We start from the raw sequence: 16,858 nt of genomic DNA on the forward strand, positions 1-16,858 counted from the left end.
CCAGCTGTGGAAAGGGCTATGGTGCAGCCTTGCATGTATTTACATGGCAGGGATTGCAGGCAGAACAGGGTCCTTAAAATGCCCAGACTTATAGGAGAAAGTTCTACAAGCACTTGTGTTCAACCAGGAGACAAAGGCTAGGCCTTATTAATTCTGGTGACCCCAGAACTGCCCTTTTAACATTGCCCTGTATGTGTAGCTCCAGCTGTATTAAGTACACTACTCTTGCTGTGTGACCATGTGAACTTGGAGACTTGAAAGACATGGCTTGTTTGAGGAGGAAGCCTCTAGTTTCCACCCTAACTCTTAATCATCCTGCTTTTGTTTCTTAGGATGCTGTGATTTAAGACGGATAGGAATGTTTTCTGTTGTCTCACGTAACATCCTTGTTTTCCTGTGATTAAACACCTTCTGCCCAAGTTATTTCTTTTTTATCTAGTTGGCAGCTGTATCAAGCTTCTGTATATAAAGCAGAAGTTTCCAAGGTGATCCTTTTGAGTGGGGAGGGTGATGGATTGGGCTGCTAGAAACCAGTGATCATGTCTACATCATTGTCCGTAAAACAGCATGCAGTTAGGCAGTCACAGAAGAATAAGTCTTTGTGATACACATGCTGGAGACAGTGAGGAAGAGACTTCAGCAACCAATTGCCTGATCTTGGCAGCCTCAGTACAGTGCCAAACATTCTTTGCAGTAGGCTTAAGCTGGAAGAAGTTAGTGTAATTTAAAGCACAGAGCAATAGCACAAAGCGTAGACAGACTGGCCTATCCCTGGAGTACAGTCCTGAGTGCTACATGTAAACTGCTGTGAAGTGACCTGGCATTTCATATCCACCAAGTTCTTTGTGATACTTGAGAATATCCATGTTTTCCCTGCCCATAACAGAGCTTTGTAACCAGAGCAGGGCTTCTACGACTCTGTGCAACAAAAGTGAATGTGCTCATTTCCATATGAGGGTTAGGTGGAGCAACAGGATTCCCTGCTGTTAGGTGCTTGTCAAGCAGAAAATGTATTCTTGTGTTTAACCTTAATAAGAACTTCCTTATCTCATAAATCTCCCAGTATAATTGCAAGTTGGCAAGCCTGGCTTCTTTTCTCCTGTGTGGTACAAACTGAGTGAAAAAGGAACCACTGTCTAGTCATTTATTTCGTATAAAGACTAAGCATGTAAATACACATGCTGTAATCTATAAAAGTATGGGGTAGCTGGGATGGGGCTCTGTGGTATATGATCCTTATGATTGTCGCATCCTGTTGAAATTAAATTACTGCCTCAAACTCAGCTGTCACCTTCTTGGGTGTTTTTTTTTTTTGTTTTTGTTTTTTTGTTTTGTTTTTGTTTTTGTTCCTTTAATGCAATGTATTTCACAGGCTTCTGGGAAGAACCTGAATCTGAATGATGAAAGCCAGCACGGTCTGCTCATGCAGCTTCTTAAGCTCACCCATAATTGCCTGAACTTTGATTTCATTGGCACATCAACAGACGAGTCCTCAGATGATCTCTGCACAGTGCAGATCCCAACCAGCTGGAGATCAGGTAATGTTCCTGGAGGAAAAGGGCTAATCTTCTGTAGCATACCTGCTGAAAATAAGGGTGACTTGCTAGGGTCCTCTCTGCACCTGACAAACTTCTGCATATGATGCCGGATGTAAAATCCAGCCTTTCCTTAGCATGATGACAAATGCAATCCAGCTTGTTGTGTTGGATATCATGCATTATACAAACACTCCTCTATCCTTTGTCTTACACCTGCCAATTCAAGAAACAGCAAACTAATAAAAAAAGAAAAAGTAAATAACAAACAACTCAGCACCTGTTGTTGACATCCTTGTATTTTTCACCAGTCACTTTGCAGGTAGTTTCATAGGTTGCTTTCTTTAAAACATTATTCTGTAATTTTTAGCTTAGTACCAACAGTTTTACTTTATTTCTGGCAAAGGCAGTTGTGTCAAAACTTAGAAGTCTTTGTTATTAACATGACAAGTATGCATGCCATTCTTGATTTGGACGGATATGCATTAAATCTATGGAATGTATTAAATGGACGTGTTGTCAGTAAACTGCTCCCTTCCGTTTCAGCATTCTTGGATTCCTCGACCCTTCAGTTGTTTTTTGATCTTTATCATTCCATCCCTCCTTCGTTTTCTCCTCTGGTAAGTTTAGTGTTTGTTTTCCTTACAGAATCAGCTAACAGGATGGTTTTTTTGTAGGATTAATCTGGGAGACTTCACTGGTTAGCATGTCACAGAATGATTTCAGACGGTTACCCAGATCTTGATGGCACTGCCTTATGATGTATAGGCAACAGGGAGGCTGGTCCAGTTCTGCTAGTGCTGAGAGATTTGATGGCATCTAGCAGGTTTTGGAATGTATCTAAGAGCAACTTGTAGGTTGGGAGTTCACCCTACTACTTTGTCCTTGTGTAGCATAGAATCTGTCTGCTAAATCTGCAAGCATGTCCTTCTTGATGGATGCAGCTGATGTTATTTCCACTGTACAGCTAATGTAGTTGATCCTAAAACCATACTACAAGTAGGTAGCAAGTCTGGGAGTGCAACTAAGGAATTGGAATTCTCCTCCACACTTTAAAACTAGGCCATGTCCCAGTTGTGTGAAATGGCCAATAGCACAACTGAACTAAAAGTTGAATTATTTCTTGGAAGAGAAAATTTGCCTGCCAGTCATTTTTCTGTCTAATAAATATTTTTCATAATTAATGCTACAATGAAAACTTGCCCTTTGGCTAGGGAGGGAAGGGTCCTTCAGAAGTATTTTTATGGCTGAGACTCTCAACACTGTTCATTATCTTGCAGGGTTACTTAGCTAGTTCTGAATTTAGAGCCTCAAATATTCATGAGAGATATTAACAGTATGAGACTTTTTTGTTACTAAACAGAAATATGAGGCAATTAAGCCTGTAATTGTCCTGAGTCTTTGATCATTAAATGTAAGAGCCATCAAGAATGAGAGGCTTAACAGCTGAAAAGGTAGTAGTTAGACTGGTCAGAGGGAATGGGGATTTGCCTCCAGATAAGGATTCCAAGGTACTAGTTATAACTGACTTGCTTCTGCTGTTCATAACCCCATTCAGCAGCTTGCTACTAGTGCAGCTGCGTCCTTGCAATTTATATTTGGTTTAAATTTGAGGTTTGGGTTGAGAATGATTTAATACTTTTCCTGCCAGTCTTCTATCTTCTATATTACTTTTCCAAGTCTATATTAGGCTTACCAGCTTTCCTTCCTTCTGCTAGTGTATTGTCAGTCTTATGCTTTCTATGTCCTCCATCTGAAGAAATCTCACTATTTTGGGGGCTGCATAGCAGAGTTTAGAACACATCTTTGACTGTCAGACTGGAAATGTTCTTTTGGGTGATGTGTTCTTTTATCTCTACTGTAATTTGTTTCTACTCTTTTTTTTATATAGAATACATAGAATTATAAAGGTGGTGGCTGTAATTTCAAATCCATCTTTTGAACTAAATCAGCTGATGTGCAGCTTGCAAAGAAGCATCAAATTTAACTGATATATTCTGTGTCATGAAAAGGAAACCTGTGCTATTCATTCTAAGTCCTCCCTTTCTGTTTATTCTCTTTGCCCCTTTTAGGTTTTATCCTGCTTAGTGCAAATAGCTTCTGTACGCAGGTCCCTCTTTAACAATGCAGAAAGAGCAAAGTTCCTATCTCATCTCGTTGATGGAGTAAAACGAATACTGGAAAACCCACAGGTGAGTGTTTCAGATGCAGTCAGTGGAATTTTCTCTGCTTCCTCTCTACATCAAGTATCTTGACAGAAAGTAATTTCTACTCTATTTGTCCCAGTCTGTACTCCTAAGCATTTCCATTTCATACCAGCTTTTTCTTTTTAAAGAAAAAGAAAAAATGCTGAAGGAAGGTCAGAATAATAAAAATGTTTAGTCTGGTAAAGGGGTTTTAAAGAATTAGAGGCAGCAATAACTTGATGGAAAGTCAGGATTTTAAATATTGGCGTAGAAGAGAATAATGCTCTACCAAGGTAAAGATTTGAAGGCTGTAAAATTTAGGGATATTGGAAGAACAGTGGGGTAGACGATAGCTTTACCCAGACAAATAGGATGGCATGCTGTAGATTGCTTCTACCCCTTATTGGTGTGACTGTGGCTATCCCAAACTGAGTTGAGGGGCTGCGCGGTGTCAATGCATGCCTTGCCATGACCTGTGGCACTGGGCAGAAGGGTGCAATATCTTACTGCTCTTCCTCTTCCATTCCCTAACCCCTTACCATAAATCTTTGCCTCTTCCTGCTGCTGGGTAGTGGTACATAGTGCTGTTTCTCAGTTCTGCTGTTCTTTATTCTCTTCCTAGAGTTTGTCAGACCCAAACAACTATCATGAGTTCTGCCGATTGCTGGCTCGATTGAAAAGCAATTACCAGCTGGGAGAGCTGGTGAAGGTGGAGAACTACCCGGAGGTTATCCGACTCATTGCCAACTTCACAGTGACCAGCCTGCAGGTAGAAACTGGTTTTGCTTACCCTTGATAGGTGGTGGTTGTTGTTGTTGTTTTCCCCTTCTCTTTCCTCTCTTCTGGGCTTCTCTTGAAACAAAATTATCGCCCTCTTGTCTGTTCTTTGCCCCTTACTTTGATATAATTGTCCTGTGAAGAAGCCCACTACTAAAAAAACAAGAAAGCCTGTAAGCTGTATAACAGAATCCTGCAGTGTAGCATTGATTATACTGTGATTTCCTACTGAATGGAACAGGAGCAGCAGGTGGGGGAAGGTGGGGTTGCTATGCCTCTAGAGTCTTTCCATGTCCTAGCAGGGGGAAAAAAAAGAACTTGTTAAATAAGGCTTATTTTTAGAATTATGTATCACTTCACTATTAAAATACAGTTGCAGGGATTGCTTGTGATATGAATATCATGCCATATTCCCACTGAGTTTTCCACTGATATGCACCTTGTAACTACACCTCTGCACAGAATACAGTTAAAAAATTGTATAGCTTACATAAATATTAAAATTTGACAAATGGAGTATTTATTTGGAGAATAGCTTTAAACTGTACATTTATTTGGGGAACTGTCTGCAGCATGCTACAGTATGAGCTCAGCAGCAATTTGGAGCCAAAGGCTTTGGCTCAGCTATGCATCATTGGAACTTATTTTGGGGTATCTTTCAATTTTTACTGAATGCCGATAACACCCTCTGAACTTAGGTGCTATATGAAATTCATTGTTAAAATCAGCAACTGTATCATTAAAGCTTCAAGATATTGTCATTTCTAGTGCTATGTGAGATAGCACTCATAACCCAGACAAAATAGTCAAGAGCATAGTTTACTAGTTTCCTCTCCTTTCTTACTTTTTATTGGTAGCACTGGGAGTTTGCACCAAACAGCGTTCACTATCTCTTGAGCTTGTGGCAGCGGCTGGCTGCGTCGGTGCCCTATGTTAAAGCCACAGAGCCTCACATGCTAGAAACATACACACCAGAAGTCACAAAAGCTTACATCACATCCAGGCTGGAATCTGTGCACATCATATTGAGGTAAGAAAAGCAGAGAGTGAGCAGTACTTCTGCTGTAGGCACCAGAACCCAGCGCAGAAAGCTCTGGTGTGGTTTTGTTCTGAATTTTCCTGTAAAAATTGCCTCTGACTGTGGGAAGTTTTGTGAGTCACCAAAGGCTTTCTAAAGGAGGCTTACCTAAATTATATATTCTATCTTTTACACAAAACAAAGCATGGATTTTTTTTTTAAGCTGAATTTTCTGAAGAAATGATGCTTATGTTGTCACTATCTGCGGTATTCTCTCTTCCCTGATTTTTTTTTTTGTTTGTTTGTTCAATGGAATTCGTCTTGTCTAGCTTTATACATCTGCAGTGTAGTGTTAATGCTCTGTATTGCCATCATAGCAGAGAAATATAAGTACACAAGGGGTGATTCACTTCGCTTTTAGAACTCTACCTCAGGATGGCACGAATTATGCCTAAAAGTATCTTATTTTTTTTTCTTCTGACTGTAAGGGCAGTCTGGAGGACTTTCTGCTGCAGTGCCTGAATTTGGGTGGCATGAGTTCCACCTCATGTTTGTATGTATTTGATGAAAACAAATGGTTGAGTATAGAAAAATAAGCTATGAATGCCCCTCTGAGGGGGATGTTGGATGGCTTATCTATTTTTAGGTATCTGACAGTGCATGGGAGGAACTTCAGGTTTAATTAGTTCTGGAGTTCACAATGTAACTTAAGGGTGAGATTACTGTATTTAGAGGAAAAGGAAACTAAAAAAAATGAAAGATGGAATTTTTTTTATCAAAGACAGTCAGAGACCTTGTTCTTGGCACTGCCTGTTCTCTTCAAAGACCTTGATAAACATTAAGATGTAAGAAGAGCTTACTCATCGCAGGTCCTGATAGCCTTTCCATTTGGGCTGCTAGTGTTCTTCAGATTTACGGCCACAGCAACAGTAATGATCAGCCTATTACGTCGGTCTGTGTAGCTCTTCATCGTGACAAATACTAGAGGGAGAGACTTTAGTCATTGGAATTGCTATATGACTGAGGAAAAGCATCTCCTATCTGGTAGAAATAAGCCTATGTTATGGGTTATGCTATTTCTGCATTTTAAGCCCCTTTCTAATCTGCTTTCTTACTGTATAGGGATGGCTTGGAGGATCCACTGGATGATACTGGCCTTGTGCAACAGCAGCTAGATCAGCTATCCACCATTGGCCGGTGCGAGTATGAGAAGACCTGTGCTCTGCTTGTGCAGCTCTTTGACCAGTCAGCCCAGTCCTACCAGGAGCTACTGCAGAGTGCCACTGCCAGCCCTATGGATGTTGCTGTACAAGAAGGTGAGCCTGTCTGGAGACCTGTGGCCTGCTAGCTTGCAGTACATTGCCCATTCTCCAAAGTACCATTCCAGAAGCCTGCGTTCCTGGTGAAATCCATGTAAGGGGGGGGCAGATCTAGCAAACGTTCCCTTGGACAGATGCCTGTACRGTGTAGAATATTTATGGCTGTGGACAGACATTCCCAATGCACACAGCAGTGCTGGCTGAAGATGCAGTTGCTGTCCTGCAACAGACTCCACCTCTGTACTGGAAATTACTTAGAGCATCTCCCAGCCCAGGCTTTCAGAAAGACAAGTTATGTGAACGTTCCCCTGTCAGCACTGCCTACCCCATCTATCTGAGGCAGGGTATAGAGTGCTTGTTTGAACCTACTGGCTGTATGGCAGAAACCTCCAGCTGGGGTTGGTGACGAGTGACTGGGAGTGGGGTCTTCAGCTGGTGCCACTATGTGAAAGAGGATGTCTGTCTACAGCCTTAGGTGGGTTCTGCACACAGGTTTTTGTACTTGCGCAGTTGCTTGGTTTAGGAATTGTTTAACACTGGCTAGAGAGAAGCAGCTCCTTTGGAGGTTCAGGTATAGCTGTGTCTTCCCCCTTTCTAATGATGTAGCTGGCTTCCCTTTCCATGCCAGAGTTGGACATGCCAGCACAAGTATGGAAACTGTACAGTTTCCTTCTGAAACAGTATTGTTATCTGATCCAAAGCAGTACAATTTTTATGTGGGCAAAATTCCATTTGATGTTGACTTATCCATAAGCCAGATGTATTTTGGAAGAATAAACGCTGCCTGCTGGCATCTACATGTGTTTAAATGTACAGAATGTAGTTTTGCAAGAAAGTGGCTTTCTGCAGTGGAATAACTTTTAAATAATGAAAATCTTCCAGGCAGACCTGGCGTTCTTTCCATTGTAGTAACGTCATGCCTTTTCTCCACCAAGTGGAGAATTGAGTAATTTTGGTATAGTTGTGCACTAAAGCAGAAAAATACTCTTTTTGAATCCTGTTTTTGCCAAAATAAAACTCAAGTCTCCTCCGCTTCCTCCGTGTAATGTGTGACGTGCTTGGTTCTGATGTCCTCTGTTGGTTTCAGGGCGCCTGACGTGGCTCGTCTATATTATCGGGGCAGTGATTGGTGGTAGGGTCTCGTTCGCCAGCACGGATGAGCAGGATGCGATGGATGGCGAGTTGGTTTGTCGGTAGGGATGCTGACCGTTTTCTAGCTGCACCATACTTCTTGTCAACACAAGAATCACTGTCATGAAGCTGCCACCATGTTCTTCCCCTCTTTTCCACACTGAAAAGAACAGTGGGGAATTGGCCATCCTGAGAGAAGAGATTGCCAGCATTGGCTAGAGCCAGTCAGCAAGCTTCTGCTGCGACTCGGCTAAATTGGGAAGTCTGGGTTGTAAGTAAGAGAATGAGAGGGGAAGAGCATGTAAGAAGGGAATTTATACCATGCTTAAATGCATTCATTAGGGTAGAACTAAACGCATGATGATTCTGTGCCGGGGGTGGGGAGTCTCTTTCCTAGTTACTAACTCAAAGTGCGTTTTGTCCATAAATATGCTGTGAATGTTGTAGTTCTTCTGCAGCTGTATACTGTCTTCTAACACCTGGTAGATGTTCAGAATTGTAAATCCTCTCTATTGCAAGCTGTATTTGATGAATGTGAGAATACGTTGCTTGCTATTCATGAACAACCTTGAGTTGCACTGAATGTCTTGTAGACAAAAACCCAATTGCTCTGCTCTGGAAGCTAGGATAGAAAGAGGAGCTAAATCTGCTAATGTATGGAAGTTGGCCTGTTGATGAGCCATTGTTAATAGGTAACATCAAGCATTAGCTTCCCCTGTAGCTGGTAGTTACTGAAGGGGAAAGGGTGAAACCCTGTGTTATATTTCAGCTACCCTCAGCACCAGGAAGACATTCATAGAAGTCTGTTTACATTTTATCTTCTCCTTTCCCGCTGTTTTGTGGGACTTGCCAAAATCACTTCTTTTGCCCCCCATTCTATTGCGTGTGTATTACAGGGGAATCCTTCCACCCCTTCCTTACCAGAGAGGTCTGCTTATCGACCCTGTGCACAGACCCTAGCATGTTTCCACAGTGCCCACAATAAAAGCCTTACTCAGGTGGGAGTGTCATTTAGAGAGCCTGACCCTGTGAGGGGAACAGGTAGTGGTTTCTCAAGTGTGTTTGAGCACATGCTGGACCAGACTCTGTGTAAGTGCTGTAAAGCACCTGAAATTTGCTTCTGCAGCAAATTAAAACCAAGGCCTTGTATGCCTTTTGTGAGTGACATAGAAGCCTTATAGTGGTCTTGCACAGAGGAAGAATGTGCCTTAGTGTTCATTATTAGTTTTGTCAGTTCTTGGTCCAAAACAGCAGCGCCCACAAAAATTAAGAAAATGCTCTATTGTATGCAGCTTGGAAACAATACCGTGTGCTAGAAATCCCTTGTCTCCCCGTGTCCAGCAGCATCTAAGGGTATGTTTTCCCCGTCTCTCTCCAGGGTGCTACAATTGATGAACCTGACAGACTCTCGTCTGGCTCAGGCTGGGAATGAGAAATTGGAGCTTGCGATGCTAAGCTTCTTTGAGCAATTCCGGAAGATCTATATTGGAGATCAGGTGCAGAAGTCTTCCAAGGTAATTCCCTTTACTATGCATCTTTAGGTCATGGCAAATGCAATAATAGCTTTGCTTTTTTTAATATGAAAGCAAGTGGAAAACAGAACAGACAGATCTCAAACGTTTCTGTTGTTTTCTAGATGCATGTCCAGTGTTCTAATATTGCAAACCATGAGCTGTTCTTGAAATAACGTATTCCATATGCCTGAGGAAGGAGCCAGTGACTGTGGCAGTAGCCTAGAAATTGAGACCTGGGTTCAGTTTTGTTATCTACCAGGTTTTGTGTGTGACTTCAAATGAGTCCCTTAAGCCAACGCAAAAGCATTGACTTGCTGGATGCATACGCCCATGAGGAACTTAGCATTTGTGCTTTGCTTTCCCAGCTCTAAAGTGAGGATAAATAACCATTCCTTTCATCACAAGGCAGTTATAAATATGCTGGATTCTGAATGCCTCGGTGTGTACTTAGAGATACAGAATAGTTAAAAAAAAAAAAAAAAAAAAGGGATGTAAAGGATGGGAACATCCTTATTCTAGAAATCAGTTCTCTTCACTTTCAGTAATGTGTGACTTTCCTTCCCCACCCCAGAGACTTTGGAGCAGGGATGTGACAAAGGACTTAAGAGTTCCAGACAAACTCGCTAAGATACCATGTGTAGCTGCAGGAGGAGGAATACAGTTATGATGTCCCTTTTCCCAAGGAAAAGCATCCAGCTTCTGTGTACAGTATTTGAAGCCGCTATGACTAGTGGTTAAAAAGAGGCAGTGGTGATTAGGGCAAGTATTGGTCTAGATAGGATCATGAGCATCTCTGTGCATTATCTGTGTGATTTGGGAAAGCCCATGTTATATGCCCTTCCAAGCATGTCTACTGCAAAGGGTGAACAAGTGGAAAACAAATAATCCTTGACTGCTTGAAGTTTATGTTTAGAAGCCATGATGAACAATGAAATTTTTGTTGTTGTTGCCTTAACRTTACTTGTTTTGTCAGCAGCTTTTAGATTGATGTTATTTTCTCTCTAGCTGTACCGTCGTCTCTCAGAGGTCCTGGGGTTGAATGATGAGACCATGGTCCTGAGTGTCTTCATAGGAAAAATGTAAGTGTTCCTGCTTGCAGGCATCAGAGTTTCCAGGGTTCATTTGAAGGTATAACTGGGACAACTGGAATATGAGGCAGTGTTGTTCAGTCTAAAACTAGTAACATCTGGCTACTTGAGAGAATTATCAGTTGTGATCAGGGGCTTAAGTCATGCACAGTATCCAGGATTGATTTATCCGCCGTGGACTCTAGGCTGGGCCATGGAGACACAAAAATACACCCTACACCACGATAATGGATTCTCTCTTTCCAGTGCCTGCTTAATAAAACCAAAGTCAGAGTGGGGACAGCTTCAAGTATTCATGCCCTATCACTTGACTATTGCCAATCACCAGCCACGAAAGCTCTATGGGGAGGGGACTACTCTTTCAAAGTGTGGTGGTTTTTTGTTTTTTGGGTTTTTTTTCTTCCAAATAGCACTGTTAGTACCAGAGTAGCACAAGTCCTTTTTTTAAAATTCTTCCACTCTGGTAGACACCCTATTCAGCCTGCTGCTTATCAGCTTTCCTCTGGACCGAACCTGTCGACTGAGTTTTGTCATGTCTTTGGAAGCCTCCATTAGCATTTTAAACTGCTTCAGCAGCTCTAAGGCTGAAGCCCAGTGCCATGCGCCTGGAGACACACAGCCACTAGCTTCCCCTCAATTTCGTTAGCATCACCTCATCTGGATGTGCATGGTGCCTTGCTTACCCAAGCGCACCTGAGCTGCACATCCGCAAGGGGTGAATTGGCTCTCCTGGAAGAAGCAAGGGCTACTAGAATTCTGCAGCTGACAGTGGATGGTGCAGGTGCAGAATTGCATACGTCTGCATGTTGTCACTGCCGCAGAATTCTCTTACCCTTGCTGCAGAAATCAGCCCTGGAGTGCCACAGAATTCCAAGGGCCTGGGTATGGGCCAGTGTAGCTTGGGACCCAAGTAGTGAAGATTATCTGAAGGATAATTTTCTAGTCAACCAAATGTAAGTACAGTAATTTTATACCAATATTTTGTGGCTTGTGATGTCTGTGGTTCTGGTGGAGGGTGGAACTGATGATGTTGGGTGACTTTTGACTGGAAGAATCCGCCACACAGCAAAGAAGAAACCAAGCAAACCCCTCTGATCCATCCTTGTTGTCCTCTCCCCTAGCATCACGAACCTGAAGTACTGGGGTCGATGTGAACCTATCACTTCCAAGACTCTGCAGCTGCTCAATGACCTCTCCATTGGATATCCTTTTCAGAAGAGCTGTGAGTGTACAGAGCACTTAAGCTTCAGGATGGGGGAAGAGCAACCCAGATGCAGAGTGCTCCTGTTCCAACTGAGCATATAACAGATTCCAAAAACATTTACACTTCTGGGTAGCGAGAAGAGCAGAGTATAAGTGCTTGGTCAACTTTTTTATCTAGTTGTTGAATTACAGCTGATGGCTGTAGTTTCATGGGCTTTTTAGTGTGGATCGTAGCTGCTTTGTAGCTTACCATCCACAGTCTTAATTTGCGTGCAATCACAGTCTATCTCACAGTTTCCTACTTGTTTTTTGTGCCAAAGTAAATAGACTGTAGGTCTCTGCAGTAGAGATGAATGCAATGTAGTAAGACTTGTTCTTGAAACAAATAGAAGAGAGGCTAGAACATCTTAAATAAAATAGACATAAATCCCCTTCCAGCTTTGCTCTGGAGGGTGCTTTGCAAGTGCATGAGATTTTCTGCTGACTCTGCTGCTTCCTTAACACCCCCTTTACATACAGTAGTGTTAGAAAACTGGTGAAACTGAGCGCTGTACAGTTCATGCTGAACAATCACACGGTAAGTCCTTTTACCTTCTGCTTCTTGTCTCACAGCAAACTCCTACATGTGCCTTTGTGCAGCTGAGAAAATCCCCAAACTTTAACACCTGGACGCACTTCTGAAGTTTATGTGTTTCCTGGATGCTTCCATCATATGAGATGAGCGTCTAGGAAAAGTTACCTTCATTCCTTCTCTCTTCGTTCAAAGCCTGCCCTTCGATCTTGATGGGCTGTAATTATGTAATACCTTTCATCCCAGGAGAGTTAGTGTGGGGGTCTCTGCACTGAAAGACAGCCATCTTCAGGGTGAAATGCAGGAGACCGCTGGTACTGCTGCACATGCAGTCAGAAAACAGTGAGCACCTCTTCTGAAATTTAAAACAGAAAAAACAGTGTTCTAATGCCCCAGCTTTCTTTCTGAACACTGCTGACTTGGAGGAAGTGCCACTGCTGCAGTGGTCAGGATAGCAGCCTTGTTTCTCAGTCACTACCAGTATGGTATTCCCTGTGCGGAACTGGGACGTTGACTTGAAAGCAAGAATGTCAGAATGAGCAACTAGAAGTGAGCAACAGAGAGCATCAGATTACTGACTTGCCTTTGTGAACATTTGGTCATTTGATGCCCTGATGCTGTAGCGATAGGACTCCTGAAACCATGTCCAGGAGGTTTGGATTGGCTCACTGAATGAGGCATTGTATTCCTTGATCTAGGTGATTTTTTTTTTTTTTTGGTAGGTAGTCACATGTGCTATGCGTGGTCCAGAAACTGCATTTAGACTGCATTGTCCAATGCTGCAGTTGCCCGCAGAGAACGTAGGCAAAGTAACTATGAATCTGTCTGCAGAGGGCTGATTTTCAGCAACTTTAACCCCTTGAGAGTCCCTGTGAGAATGAGGGGCAAGATACTTCTCTGTTCTGGAGGCAAAGCAAGACTTTCCTTGTTCATCTTGTACTGGGGAATTCCCAAATGAGAAGTGATAGGGCAGGTATCTTTGCCAGTACACAGGAGATACTCTAAGCATTAGTACTTCAGGGTTTGCAGACCCAGTACGTATTGCCCTCTGGTGGCCTAGTCTCTGAGACCGTTCGTGTGAAATGCTTAGCAAGATAACTGTGCAATTCAGTTCTTATTCTTGAAGAGGCTAAGAATTAGACAGAAGAATGGAGGATTCATAATGACTCAGCTGCTAATACAGGAGCTCATTCGGGCTGGTGGTTTGYTTTTAACCCCAATGTTTTCTTCTGTTTGCAGAGTGAGCACTTTTCCTTCCTGGGTATTAACAATCAGTCCAACCTGACTGACATGAGATGTCGGACTACTTTCTATACTGCACTTGGGCGTCTTCTCATGGTGGATTTAGGTATTACGATCTTCTCCTGGGAACCAGAGCAAAGTGGTGACATTGTGGTTTGGACACTGGGCTCTGCAGGATGCTGGGTATTGCCGTTTAGGAAGCTGCAGGACCGGAAAAGGATGTGGAAATGGGAAAAGTCAAATGGGATAAGAAAAAGGAAGGGAAAGAAGCTAGAGTGGCTATGTTGTTGTGTGCAGATAGTCTACACACGCGTGCCAGTAAGACTGAGGCTAAATTTTCCCTTCGTAATAGGCCAAATGCTTTCCTGAGATGGCAGGGTTTGTTCTAAGCTTTTCTAAAGCAAATTAAAGATGAACAGTGACAGCTCCTCTGCCTGGAAACGTGGTCTCTCTAGCTCTGTGGGTGACCAGTGTCTGAAGCTCTCAACACATGCTTTGCTGAGGCAAATATGCAGGGTGTAGGGGTGTGCAGTCTGTTTCCTCTTGATTTCTTTTTTCTTTCAGGGGAAGATGAAGATCAATATGAGCAGTTCATGCTTCCCCTTACAGCTGCTTTTGAGACTGTGGCACAGATGTTCAGCACAAATACTTTCAATGAACAAGAGGCAAAAGTAAGCTGGCCAGAACCTTCCTTGTTATCTATGCTCTCCCTACTCTTCCCCCAGAGGCTTAGACATTCCAGGTTCAGTCACACAGGAGAGAACAAATAAATCCTGACACGAGAGGGGCATTCTTGCCTCTGATGAGACGAGTAGTTGCCAGAGTGTGTGGTGTCTTCCTCCCAGTATATGGGAAGAGATGATATCCTTTGAACTCCTTGGGTTTTGGATGTAGTGCATAATTTAAGCAGTGAGGCTAATCTGCCAGCTTTCCCCCTGCTGGGAATGAAATACCCCAGTACTGTCACTGCACTGGCTCAACTTAAGGAAGGCTTCTGGCACTGACTGAAGAGGAAGAGCTGACTAAATTGAGATTGGCAGCCACCACAGAAACATTGTGTTACTGTTGGGATGGGAAGAAGGCTAGCAACTCTAGGCTAGAGGAGCCGAGGGAGACATCCGTGTGGTGTGTTTTAACATGTAGTGCCTTTTCTTTTGCAATGCAGAGAACGTTGGTTGGTTTGGTGAGAGACTTGAGGGGAATAGCCTTTGCCTTCAATGCCAAGACCAGCTTCATGATGCTGTTTGAATGGATGTATCCTTCTATTGCCCTACAGCTTGAGCCACCCTGCCAGTTAGAGGGGAAGCTCTAGCTGGCTGTATCCAAATGCCATATTCTCCAGCTAAATACTGAGTGGGGTTTCATTTCACTTTTATAGTACGTGGTGTCATGTCTGGAAGTTCTAAAATAGCTTTGGTTTTGCTCTGGCTGAGCAGCAACCTAGGGATTTGGCCTGTAAATCCCGAAGGCTTTTAATGGGATGTATGCATCTCGGCAACAACAAAAGTTTTCCTCCTACTTACTAAGGCTGACAGCAGTTGGTATATTTGACCTCTTGATGAGACTGTAGCTGCTCGAAGAGCCTGGGATCTGTGTGCTCGAGAGTCCCCTTTGGCTGGTGAAGGTTACTTGTTTGCTGCTCTGACAGATCTTTGCATCTGTCTGCCCTTTGTCCAACACCTTTTTGGTTCTGGTTTGCCATACTATAAGAAGCATGTATGCAATTCCTTCAGTTAGACGTGGGCTGTTTCTCTGATAAAGCAGATCCCAGCTAGCAGCATCAGCTACGTTTAGCCTTAAGTAAGCTGCTTTGCAAGGCTCGGAGGCAGTGCACAAGCTATGTCTTTTGGTAGAAGTTGCTGACCTTTCTTCTTCATGTAAACAAAGTTCCTTAGCTTTTTACCTTGCAGCTACCCATCCTACATGCCAATCCTACAGCGGGCAATTGAACTCTGGTACCATGACCCAGCCTGCACTACACCTGTCCTCAAACTGATGGCTGAGTTGGTACATAATAGGTATGAACCTCCAGTGTCTGCACGCTGGCAGGGATTTGTGTCTGTCTGCTGCTTCAGCCGTTTGGTGGGTGTTGGTGCCCAGTTGTGTTTTTTCTGCTTCAATCTATTTATACTTTGCAGGGTGCCAAGGAAGGGGGGAACTGGCATTGTTTCAGCAGGGAAGAAAATTACAAATATCAGTCATGTGTCACAGTTCAGTCAGACCAAGAGACAAGATCAGTAAGCACGCTGAATTTCTTGAGCATCTATTTGTAAGGCCAGCATCTTAAGACGGCGGCAACTTGTATTAATTTTTAAAACCTATGTTTAAAATGAGCATTGTTCGAACAGCAGCAAGACCACTGCTTTTGCTTTAGACCATCCACTCTTTGCTAGAAGAGGTCTCTCTGATGCTATTCAGATAATTCAGAAGCTGTCTAGTTTGGCGATGGAAGTTTGCCAAGATGTGGCTCTGGCGTACAGCCAGCTTAACACAGCCCTATAGGAAGGGACCATTGTTACAGCCAAGCGAAAAGGACAGAAGGTTCAGACACAGTCGCTTTAGAGTTCTTGAGAATCCATGCTGTTAGACTGTTTACCACAACCAAATGGTATCTTTACAGTAGAACAAACCTTACTGGAACACGTCCTCTTACTTATTTCAGAAGTGAACTGGAAAACTCACTGCGCTTCAATTTTAAGATCTGTTCACTGTGGCAGGGAAGAAATGCCAAGCTCTGGATTCTTGGTTGTGTTATGAATAGGAGTAGTCAGCCTGCCCCACAGTGCTCTCTTCCAAGATGTTCGCTGTGTTTGTGTACAGTAGCCTAGTGACTATTGCCAAGACAGGATTTCCAGACTCAGACTTGTAATATTTCTAAAGTCTGTGAAATATAGGCCCTTTCTTCTGAGACAGCAAGCTTGTCTGTCCCTAAACGACTGTGTCCTGTCTTGCCTTGGTAATGAACAGCAGTATACTACCAGACTGGTGCATTCTGTTGAACTCTTGTGAATAGATTTCAGAGGAGGGTGCCCCAGTACGTAGCAGCACATGGAGGTGCTACAATATTGTCTCTGTTTTCATTCTGATATGTATGAGCTCATATTTATTCCCCGTTTTTCCGTTAGATCCCAACGGCTGCAGTTTGATGTGTCCTCACCAAATGGCATCCTGCTTTTTCGAGAAACGAGTAAAATGATAACTACTTATGGTGAGTATGCAGCAGGTGGGATCTAGGCAGCCTCAGTCTGCCCTTGACTCCTCCACTCGCTTGGGG

The 16,858-nt window shown here is 43.1% G+C and overlaps 1 protein-coding gene across 4 annotated transcripts in view; it reads left to right on the plus strand.

The window, feature by feature from the left end:
- XPO7 (exportin 7) overlaps positions 1-16,858 on the plus strand; it is a 38,168-nt gene that overhangs the window by 14,404 nt on the left and 6,906 nt on the right. For 2 of the 4 annotated variants that reach the window (XM_026081895.1, XM_026081898.1), the window contains exons 7-23: positions 1,373-1,538; positions 2,082-2,155; positions 3,608-3,727; positions 4,344-4,490; positions 5,356-5,528; positions 6,639-6,832; positions 7,923-8,028; positions 9,345-9,480; positions 10,486-10,559; positions 11,690-11,770; positions 12,285-12,348; positions 13,582-13,690; positions 14,149-14,255; positions 14,750-14,838; positions 15,495-15,602; positions 15,723-15,821; positions 16,710-16,792. In XM_026081895.1, the coding sequence (XP_025937680.1) occupies positions 1,373-1,538; positions 2,082-2,155; positions 3,608-3,727; positions 4,344-4,490; positions 5,356-5,528; positions 6,639-6,832; positions 7,923-8,028; positions 9,345-9,480; positions 10,486-10,559; positions 11,690-11,770; positions 12,285-12,348; positions 13,582-13,690; positions 14,149-14,255; positions 14,750-14,838; positions 15,495-15,602; positions 15,723-15,821; positions 16,710-16,792 (1,930 nt within the window). The remainder of the gene's footprint in view (positions 1-1,372; positions 1,539-2,081; positions 2,156-3,607; positions 3,728-4,343; positions 4,491-5,355; positions 5,529-6,638; positions 6,833-7,922; positions 8,029-9,344; positions 9,481-10,485; positions 10,560-11,689; positions 11,771-12,284; positions 12,349-13,581; positions 13,691-14,148; positions 14,256-14,749; positions 14,839-15,494; positions 15,603-15,722; positions 15,822-16,709; positions 16,793-16,858) is intronic. The other 2 variants (XM_026081896.1, XM_026081897.1) reach the window with 1 other exon arrangement.

The sequence above is a fragment of the Apteryx rowi genome, unplaced genomic scaffold (genome assembly GCF_003343035.1).
Source record: "Apteryx rowi isolate R43461 unplaced genomic scaffold, aptRow1 scaffold_56, whole genome shotgun sequence".
Lineage (NCBI taxonomy): Eukaryota > Metazoa > Chordata > Aves > Apterygiformes > Apterygidae > Apteryx > Apteryx rowi.